At 36.0% G+C, this 11,485-nt stretch overlaps 1 protein-coding gene across 1 annotated transcript; it reads right to left on the bottom strand.

The window, feature by feature from the left end:
• Positions 1-123: 123 nt before the first annotated feature.
• On the bottom strand, positions 124-10,221 carry LOC127622355 (translation initiation factor eIF-2B subunit beta-like). Its single transcript, XM_052096439.1, has 9 exons — positions 10,205-10,221; positions 9,731-10,068; positions 9,508-9,628; positions 5,365-5,516; positions 5,052-5,215; positions 2,027-2,122; positions 1,673-1,810; positions 471-537; positions 124-289 (listed from the first exon to the last, which is right to left on the bottom strand). Coding segments are annotated over exons 1-9 (1,236 nt in total). The 5' UTR covers positions 10,207-10,221; the 3' UTR covers positions 124-131.
• Between the last annotated feature and the right edge of the window lie 1,264 nt (positions 10,222-11,485).

The following is an 11,485-nucleotide window of genomic DNA, read 5'->3' as shown; positions in this document are numbered from 1 at the left end:
TTACTTGGTGTAAATCATGACAATTTAGTTTTGAATAAGTAATATGCATATGTTTAATATTCCCCATCCTGGAAGTTTTGAAAGCCAGAGTGGCACAAACACGTGAGCGGGTCAGATTCTTTATTTCCAGTCTAAAGTTCATGATCTTCAGGGTGGTACAGCTCACTCATTAAACGATAAATGTATGTTGGTGCGTTTCCACCGATGTTTGAGATAAACAGTGTGATCAGTTCTGGAGGCACATAGTCAAATACTGGACAGTGAGCGTTGACTTTAGACAAGATCTCACCTGAAAACAGTCAAATCAAGATGATCTTAATACAACCTTGTTACAAATACAATAAATCATGAAATTGACAAATAATGACTACAACAGCACTATATAAGGAAATTATACTCACTAATGTGATAATGATCTGAACACTTTAAATATGTTTTCCTGGTAAATATAAGTTTGCATGTGCGGTTACCTTCAGTAAAGGGAAGCACTTCATGTGGTGAAACAAATTTATGGAATGTGTGCTCCTCATTAGGAAACTGAAACGAGATAGACCAAAACAAAGAATTTGCCAGTGTTTGACATAAATGTGAAATATTTACTGCTTAAAATGGTTCATTTCCACAATCTTTTCCACATTGACTTGAATCTTTCTTAAAGGTGCAGTATGTAAGATTCAGAAACCCTTGTGGCTGTTAAGTGAACTGCAGCCAGCAACCTGTAGCTCATGCTCTCATTCGAGCACATACTCCATAGGGAAGCGAGTGAGCGCGCATCGGCCAAAACAATGACGTAACGTACAAAGAGACTGAACGTGATCCACCGGCATCATGCTGACAGATGAGGTAGCATAATTCAAATTACGATTGTTCTACAACAAACTTTGAGACTAAACTAAAACTACTTATTAGCTAACATAGCATACTGATACACACATACAGCTACATGCTACCGAACTATACCAGACAGTTTACTGTTGCACTGTTGTATGTTTTGTATGTCATATGTTGTACTACGATAAAAAAACAGCATAGTTGCTTAAATTTATCCTGTATACCAGACTCGTAGTATAAAGAGAAGCTCACTGAAATGATTTGAAAGTTAGGAAGCAAGGTAGCTTGCAAGATCAAGTTAGCTAAAATTACACAGATCAATCCTTATGACCCTATATTTCACATGCTTTGCAGTTATGTAAGCTTACCAGTCCAATAAGACAAATGCCAATTCAGGGTCGGTTTTGATCCCCAAAACAGAACAAAGTTCCCTCCAGGAATCAAATGCCCTACCAATGTTCATTCTAGTTTTCGCTCAACCATGATCACATTCCCGCTTATCCAGATGGGATTCAGTTGATAAATGTTTTTATATTTTTGGCTTACTCCAAGTTTGTGTAGGAGTCAGTGTTGTGCTGTGAGCTGGCCGCTATTACTGCGGCAAGGCTCTCAGTAGTGCACATAAACGTCACATCCTTTGGATTTTCCCGGCAAAACCAACCTGCTCCCTTTGCATGAAAATCTGTCTACAGGTTGTAATAGGCAACCTAGGAAGTCCAAGAAGGGTTCATTTTTTTCAGTTGCGTTACAAGCCGTTCAGACATTGGCAAAAAAGGTGAATATTACATGAAAATTGTTACATTTTGCACCTTTAATAGTTTTAAAAAAAAGTGTCAGATACCTGCGGTGAGAGCTTGAACATTGGTGCGCACACAATGAGAGGCGTTGAATGATGTTTGGCAGCCAGAGCCAATGTGTGGGTGCCGTTAACCGCCCGCAGACCCCCATTAGCCAGAACTGTCTGAGTGCCGATGATGACCTGATAAACATACAGAGATGAAACACAGCAAGTGATTCATCATTTTGTAGTATTTTGCAGGTTCCAATTAGTCAAAGACATTAAATATGCTCAATCCAAAATATTCAGACTTGACAAATATGACACCAACCGTAAACAAAATACGGTTCTGATTCTGGGTAAGCTATCTATCAGGAATACTCTACCTGTACGTCACATATAAATGCTTCAATTTACCTTATTGACTCTTGATATCACTGCAAAGATGGCAGCGTCTGGGATGACTGTTGTCTCAATGTCCTCTTTGGAGAGACTTGTGGCCATTTCATGTCCCTAATAAATAAAAGGAGACAATGATCATTTCAGATTTTATTTTTAGTTCTGTAAGTTTACATAGTTAGTCAAAATGTTATTAACATTAAAATTGAATGATTCTCCACCAGTTCCGATACTACAGCAAAACTGGATAATATGCAATTTTTTATCAAATAAAGAGTTTCTGTAAAGATCCTTGCAGCTTAATCTAAAACACAACATTGGTCTTATTTTTGGTCTGATAAATTGCTGCACAAAAAAGCATCACAATATAAATCCATCCATCCATCCATCGTCAACCGCTTATCCTGTGTACAGGGTCGCGGGGGGCTGGAGCCTATCCCAGCTAACATTAGGCGAAAGGCGGGGGACACCCTGGACAGGTCGCCAGTCACAATATAAATGAAAACCTCAATTAATTCAGTGCAACAGCAGTCTTGCTTTTGAGATATTGTTCAATTGTTATTGTGAATATTCATTTTAGTGAATGACATTTAACTATACAGTATTCTGTCACAAATTGAATCAAGCTTTTATTTTGACATTTAGGCTTTTCAGGTTGTTTTTGGCAGTAGCTTCACACATTCGGTCTGGATTAGCAGTTGTTTAAATGGCCCAGTGTGATTATTAAAAGCACAAAATACTGTGATATTATACAAACATAGTCTGCAGGCACTACGTGCTTCACAGTGAATAAGCGCTCCGTTCTGTCATCGATAACAATGCACAGTGCCCGTTTTTCTCTTAATGCTGGGATTTTAGCATACAAGCGGCTTCACACATTCATTAAAAAGCATGCAGCACATGCATTTAATTAAATTGCATCCCTTTTTGGTTAGATTGTCACGGAGCCCCCTTTTTTGCATGCCTTCGCAAAAACATTTACCATGGTTTTACTATAGTAACCATATTTTAACTTTGATATTCAAAGTGAAACCTATAGTAATAAGACATTTAAATGAAAATGGAATATGAGGTAAAACTATAGTACCCACAAGAATCACCATGGTTATTCCAGTGTTAACCACAGGATTTCATGAGACTGGTGGGAGGACCTCAGACCTTCTGGGGGGTCCGGAGAATAGCTCCCCAGTAACAACTTTTTATACATTTTAAAGTTAAATGTATCAGTCTGATGCACTTTGAGAGCAAATTAAGAGGCTAGATCTATTAAGAACTTAGTGCTCTTGTAAGCAATTTTGTGCTCTAGTAGTAATTTAATCAAACACATTGGCTGTATAGATATGAATGTCATGGCAAAAATGTAAATGCCACAAAGCATAAATGAGACAGATTTAACTCCTGAACTGAAACTACTCCGACCTACTGCTGTGGTCTCCTGCGGTCTCTTCTGCTACAAAGAATCAAGTAACGTTAAAATTCCACTGTTACACCTATGAGTAGCCTATGAATAATCGGTTTGGCAATTGACTTGCCGTCTAACTATGCTATCTATCCTAGCTAGCTAGCCAATTGGTCATTCACTTGTCCAAGTAAAATAGTTACTTGTCCAGAGAGAAAAAAGGACATTTTAGTTGCATGCCCAAGTAACAAGTTTCAGTCGTAATTTTAGGAAACTTAGACATGTTCAGGAAATATGTCTATGTTTCCTAAAATTACGACTGATGCCCAAACCAATAGTGTACCTATATAAACAACCAATACATTTTTCTGCAACAGAAATGTAAACTGCACTGCGTAGGAGGCTCTTGTCATATTAGAATTATTTTGTGTTGCATATGGTAGTCGAATAAAGGAAAGCCTCCATCGCCATCATTAACAGCAGAGATGTTCACACTTCTATGGAATGAGATTTACCTTTTTCATCATGTTACTGCAGCAATATCTACCACTTACAATAAAGGCTACAGATTATCACAATACCAAAATGTCAGTAGTTTGTTGTGAAATTTAACAATTTTCAATACCAGCTTTAAAACCACAACAAATAATAATACCATTATGTTAATTATGGAAGAATAGTTTCAAGTTCTTAATTATTCAAGACTAGTACACAGTCAGTAATAAAATAGCAATGAATAGAAATGTATTAAAAACAATAGAACAAATTAAGAAGGTTCAGTAAAAAACTACTGGTCTTCACTGTATGATTATAATACATTAATAATTAATAAATCTACTAAAGTTTCTCAGTCGGGAGCAGTGAGTGATTTGATAATTATAATGACACAGTTGACGGCAGCAGGTCTATTAGCTTACATTTACACTTACAAGTGTGATATTTTAATACAAATACGCTTTTTTCTCCACTGTTTACATTCACTTTAGACATCACTCTCTACCAAAAAAACATGATTTTCACCAAAAACTATGGTTACTATAGTAAAACAATGGTATTTGTAAAGTAAAGCCATAATAAGTTCTCAAAATTCTGATTTTATTTCCATAGGTTTATTTCCATTATTTTCCTTATAACCACTAGAGTTTCTCTAGAAATATCATGGTTAAAATATGGTTACTGTAGTAAAACAATGGTAAATTAATTGTGAGGTCACTCAAAACTATTTCAGAAAATAAATTCCTGCCCTGTCCTCTAAGGGTCACACTAGGACCCATAACAATTTTAATTAGATTAATTGTGCATAAATTTTTTCCCCAAATATGTCAAATTAATGCGCGAGCATTTGAAAGTCGCTGATTGAGTCAGTGCTCGAAACACTGGTATCATGACTTGATATTTTAGTATCAACATGGTACCTAAGTACAAAACTAATCAGAACTGCTAATATACAACTGCACAGTTAAACAAAATATAAACATAAAACACCAAACATTTGTAATATTGACCTCATAACTGTAACATTTATATACAGCTTAAAATATTTTACATTTCCATTCGTAATTATTACACACTATTACCAATTATTAAATGTGTGTTTTTGTAAGTCTGCCAAGACCATAAAATGTAAATATTCAAAGTATAGACCTGACAGAAGGGTGCACACTCGGCAACTATAACGTGGAATTTGCGTTTCCGTGCTGCGTCCTTTAGAAAGGCTTCTACCGTTCTGGAGCGACCGATAGTCATAATGACCTCATTAGAGTGGATGTGTTCCAGCGCCTGCATGGAGATGTTATCTGTGGTGCCCTCTGATGAAGAAACCGAATAAAACAGATTTATTATAAGTGGCAGTTAAAGTGCACAACACAGTGTGCAGATTTATGAAAAATGAACCAAAAAGGCGGTTGAATAAAAAGCGGACAACTGACAACTAAAGATGAGGACACTGGATTCTCACCCAGTTCTGTCAGCAGTTCATTAATGGCTTCAATGACATTGGCTTTGAGATGGGTGAAGTGCTGTCTGAAGTTTTCCTCACTGGATCCTCCGGACGTCAACAGCTTGTGCAGAGATTCCTGTTGATCGGTCTCCTCGCTGCTGCCTCTGGACCTGAAGATTCAGTTTCTTTCATTAAAGCAGAATGACATCAAGGTCTCCAGATGCGCATGTTTCCTGATGTACTATGGGTCAGAAATAGTAACCATGTTCTCACCTCTTGCTGAATTCTACGGTACAGTAATCTGTTCTCTAACCTCCTGATCTAAAGTGCATTTTCATTGTGATTGTGAACTGTTCCTCACACTATCATATATGATGACTTCAGAAGTCGGAAAAGGTGATGCTTTTTTTTTTGCCTCTCTGAGGTTGATTAAGCTTGGTGTAGGCTTTCTGTATAGACAAAAGCACTGCTAAATATATCCTTTTGTGTTCCACAGAAGGAAGCAAGCCATATGGGTTTAGAAAAGAGCTTGATATCGACACTCGTTTGATTAAATTCTGATTCATTTAGGGAATATTTCAGTTATAATGTCCATTTTGCATACATATGAAAGAAATTATCTCTTAGCTAAGTGGTGGGCTAAGGCACACAACTGTTAATCAGAAGGTCGCTGGTTCGATCCCCACAGTCACCACCATTGTGTCCTTGAGCAAGGCACTTAACTCCAGGTTGCTCTGGGGGGGGGGTATTGTCCCTGTAATAAAGTGCACTGTAAGTCGCTTTGGATAAAAGCGTCTGCCAAATTTATAAATGTAAATGTAGCTAATAAAAAAAATTCTGAATGAATAGTCCGGTAATAGTCAGAGAAAGAATAACAATGAAATAATACATGTTCTTAGGAGTGCCAACCCTTCTACATATATTGTGGCTATTATTATCTCTGAATTCTGCATTTAAATTCAAAGTGTGTTTCTAATTAATTATAAATAAACCATCAGTTTTTCATATCTTTGTTTTCATGCCAACTACCGCTATGCTGATGGTTTTAATTTGGTCAATAATTGGCTGATAAATAATGGCAGTCGATACATTGGTGCATCCCTAAGTAGGCAAAAAGTAAAAGATCAATCTTGGGATTTTTGAAGTGGTGGTGGCGTAGTGGCTAAAGCACAGGGCTGTTAATCAGAAGGTCGTTGGTTCGAACCCCACGGCCACCACCATTGTGCCCTTGAGCAAGGCACTTAACTCCAGGTTGCTCTGGGGGGGGTTGTCCCTGTAATAATTGCACTGTAAGTCGCTTTGGATAAAAGCGTCTGCCAAACGCATAAATGTAAATGTAAATGGATTTAAAGGGTCGACAGTGGATCGTTTATAAATGATCACGATTAATTGGAAAACCGATATTTTCACCTACACTGAAAAAAAACTTGTTGGTTTAACTTAACCCTGTAAAACCATGTGAATCAAATATGATACACAATGTTTGACGGCTCCTGTTTCACTCCGTTCAAGCTGACAAGCCAAACCACCAATAGTATGCAAGTTTCACATGTTTATGGCACCATCTAGTGGTTATTTGTGGAACAAAAGTGGTTTCAATGTTTATATAGATCTATTTAAAATGGTGGGGGACTTGCACGAAAAGTTGCTCTTATGTTAGGATAAATGATAGCTTGTTTTAATAAAATAAAGACAGTAATAATTATATTGTTACTTATATTTTAAAATGAGTTTTTGCTGAATACAACTTGTGCTTTTTTTTTAACTTTTAAATTCATGTATAAAATATGATACAACAGACTTGAGGCATATCTCTCAAATCACCATTACATTACATTCATGCCCACCACAAAAATTCGGACATACATTTTAGAAGATACATTTAAGGTGTGAACTAATATTTCTGTGTGTTTTCATATATGCAGCTCTGTCATTCTAAAGATCTCATTATTTTACATTACAAGCTATTATGATGTCATCTTACCATAAGTTCCTGAGACCCAGTGAAAAACGTTTAACAATTTCCTTTTTATATAGTGAATATCATCAACACTAGTCCTCGGTGCATAAAATACATATGATAAAAAAAAAAACAATTTTTAATGAATAATATTTTATTCATATTGTATTTGATGTGATAAATTGAACTGTGATACATTTCAATTAGGGCTGTGAATCGATTATATTTTTTAATCGAATTACATGGTGTCCCGATTAATTAAAATCATGATTAATCGCATATACAATTATTTGCTGAGAAAGCCCCTCGTATAACAATATGATACTTAGTTATCATTAAATATTTAAAAATTATATATTTTTATATTTTTATATATTTATATTAAAATAAAAACATATTCAGATAATTAAAATGCATTACATTCTTGTGGCAGAAGTTAATCATTGATAAGACAATACAAAAAGCGGCTTTAGAATACAATGTATTGTTTACTCCCATATTATTGATCATAAGTCAATCATTGACACACAGTTCACAGCAATCCATTACACAAGTGAATTTGTCAATCAGTTGGAGATTTATTATGAGGGCTTGTTTAAGGATACGTCAATGAACAGCTGCGTCAGACATGCTTGTGTAGCGTCTTGGATGCCTTGCATCATAAACATACATTTTTAGGTCACTGTGTCAAGTTAAATATAGTTTAATACTTAGAACACAACTTGAGATCCCTTAGTTCGGATTTGCGCTCAATCAAGTGTTTGAACGTAAGAACGCAACGCATGTTTGTGTTCTGCTGCTCAAGGGTGTTTTTCTTCACTATATAAACTGCACATTGCCACGCAGCTGAAGTTTCACTTACTACCCTCTGGAGTAAACAGGTGGTACTACAAGTTTGCACTTCTCAGGAATCTTCCATATTACGTTCCGGGGGCATTGCGAATAATGGCGTTAATTTTTTTATTTTATTAAAATCGCACTGAATTAACGCGTTAAATTGACAGCCCTAATTTCAATCCATATTTATAGGCAAAGGAGAGGAAGTTGTTATGGCCAAACTCAAACGTTTGATATCTGAGGGAGTTCTCTAATAATACTCAAAGATTTACCACTGTAGCATGTATGGGCTAAGAAAAACATTAATAACTATTCTCTGACAAAAAAATTAATTGCTGGGCCTCAGGATGATAATGACCTTTAAAGCCCAATGTATCAAATATGATACATATTTAAAAAAAAAACATGCAAAAATGTTTTTTACAATTTATTTTTATAGTTTGTCTAACAGTACTAAAAACATTTTAATGTCAATTGTTTTTTTTTAATTTTCTAACATTTCTTTCATATTTCAGGCTTTGTTCAATTGGTTCCACACAACGAAAACTTGATTCTTTAATATTAAACTAAAATGTAGGCTCTACTCAAACTACCTAAATGAATCAAGTTAACTTAAATTTAATCTTTTGAACTCATTCTATTGAATCTTGCAGCTTGTGTCTAGCTAGAAACAACCACATTAGCATTATACAAATATAGCAGTAATGTACCCAACCATTAGCTCCACTCTTCTCCACAATGGACACCTCCAAAAAAATATTCAACATGATAGAAACTCCTCTAAAAACAAACATAAAACATCAAACACTAAACAAGTCACCTACTTATTATTTTGCATAGAAATACATTAAAATAACTCATAATTTTTAAATGTTTCTCCCAGTCAAGTCCCATGCAAAAGCATGCTAGGAACAGGACATCCCCTGCCTGGGTTCAGCAATGCACTGATGCAACAAATATTATTCAGATGGTCCCAACACAATTGGATTAAGTGCGAATAGATGGATTTTACACAATTAAATTAAGTTGAGACCAAATGCTTGAGAATTGTGTTGCATAAACTCCTTTTAAAGAAGTTAATAGAACAAGCAATAGAAAATTATACCTGTTAGATGTCTGATCCATTTGAACATATCATTGCAATGTGATTATACCACTTGTTGATGACGGTATTGAATTAATATCACTTGGACGCAACTTAATCATGTTCTCATCTCAAACATAAATGTATTAAGTATACTGGTATTTTCAATATAGCAGCTTTCTAGTTTGGAACGACATAAAGGTGAGTATAAGATGACAGAATTATTACTTGACATGTCGAGACCAAACAGCGTTCAATGAATCCGATTTGAGTGCCTCACCTTGCATATTCTTCTCTAATAATTTTCAGCACCCTGCGGACCATGTTACCGACAGTGGTCTCCGACGGCTGCGCTGCGGTCATCCGTCTGCCCTCCTTCCGTATGATCTCCATCAGCTCACCTGTGAAATTACAGCAGGGCCATTACAACCTTTAACCACAGAAAAACATTCTCCTGTCTCCATCATGGCTTTTATCAAGCAGGATATATTGTTCACGCTCACCGGCGCTGCTCCAGCGGGCCTGCGCAGTGATTCTGCGGAGTAGAGCGCTCGTTTCTCGGGCAGTTTCGGCGGAGCCCCGGAGAGATCCAGTCCCGCTGCCGCAGCGCTTCAGCTCAGCCAGAAACGCTTCAATGCGCTCGGACAGATCCGTCTCTTTATCAGCACCGGGCATTTCTACTGCTGTCTCAATGTAGCGCTGATTTATCTGAAGTTTCTCTTGTCTCACGGAACCAAACAGAGCAATTCCCGCCGGGTTACAAACTGCCGTTCTTCTTCGATAGCGCAACGGCGATTGGGACCGTGTTGTAATAGTGCCACCAACCGTTTGTGTTCCGTTCCTTTATAACAACAATCACATCAAAATTGCAATTAAACTTAAAGGTGCACTCAGTAATTTTTTCCTGATTAATAGTTTAACTCCTAAAAACATGAATTGTAATTTTGCAATATATGTAGGAAATCATGACCACTCACATTAAAATGAAGTCTCCAGTCTTATTAGTAACTTATAAAAGCTGTTTTATTCTATGTGGTGAGGGTCTGCTCATGGGGGCGGCCATGTTATAATCACATGACCAGCCGGATACTACTTGCTTAAACTCAGTAATCGTCCTGTTATTTAACACGTTCACTCTTTGATTAAAGTAGTCATGGCTGGCTTTGAATACTAAACTTCTACAATGGCATCAGAAACTGAAAACTATTGATTTTAAATTATGTTGCATCCAAGCCGCTAGGTGTCACTGTAAATCCAAGATGACACAAAGACAAAAGTTACTGAGTGCACCTTTTATAAAAAAAAAATATATAATAAAAACGTACCTTTGCAGCATGTAAATTCACAAGTTCCTGTCTTATCTTCACAGTCTAAAATAATAATAATGTGTACTTCGAGTAGAGTTTTTTATTGCTTAACATGCTTTATATGGACTAGCAAGAGTATGTTCTTATGTAATTTGTATTAAATGAATATTCTGGGTTCAGTACAGGTGAAGCACAATAAAAACAATGTATTTCACAATATTGACTACCACGAAGTTTTTTTTACTTGTATTGTGCACAGAACATTCCTTTAACAGACCAATATATCTCAGCTATGTGTATTTAAAAATGTAGGCATATGTGTTGATATTTAAAAGTTATTTTTCATTATTGTACTTCAGTGGGATTATATTCAAGATATCTTTGTGAATAAAGGATTAAATATACGCTTACATATTAAATATACACTACATACAGTATATACCTATGCTTTTAAATCTTAAATATACTAATATATATATATATATATATATAGGTAGTCAGATGCCTCACAAAATTGGACGTTGTCGACAAGGTGTCTGTAATTTTGGAACCACAGGTTCTACATGTTGCAATCCTTTTGTTGCCTTTAACGCTGTATTCAATATATCCCAATTATATCACCTTTGGTATAATTTTTGCTCTATCCTTGTCATTAACTGCGCGCCGCGGTCTTCAAACTTGGTCCAGCTTTTGTGGAAGCTGATTGGTTGGTTGTCTGATTGGTTGAATATGGAGCATTGAAATGCAGATTTGAAAATCACATGAATCATTTATTTGGGAAATTAATCGTTGATTTACTGCACATTTTTAATTATACAACTCTTATCTTTGGTTTTAAAAAGTATAAGTATTTCCAAGTCAGACGGCTGAAGTCCAAGTCAAGTTAAAAGTCATTGCTGTGAAAATCTAAGTCGAGTCGCAAGTCTTTTTTGATTCTATCGAGTCATCAAA

The sequence above is a fragment of the Xyrauchen texanus genome, chromosome 28 (genome assembly GCF_025860055.1).
Source record: "Xyrauchen texanus isolate HMW12.3.18 chromosome 28, RBS_HiC_50CHRs, whole genome shotgun sequence".
Taxonomy (NCBI): Eukaryota; Metazoa; Chordata; class Actinopteri; order Cypriniformes; family Catostomidae; genus Xyrauchen; species Xyrauchen texanus.
This window is presented reverse-complemented; position numbering and strand designations above follow the sequence as displayed.

Coding starts and splice junctions, on each gene's coding strand:
- LOC127622355 (XM_052096439.1), bottom strand. Junction 5,517..9,507: donor ATTAGAGAAGAATATGCAAG/GTGAGGCACTCA, acceptor CTGAATCTTCAG/GTCCAGAGGCAGCAGCGAGG. Junction 290..470: donor AGTGCTTCCCTTTACTGAAG/GTAACCGCACAT, acceptor GACTGTTTTCAG/GTGAGATCTTGTCTAAAGTC.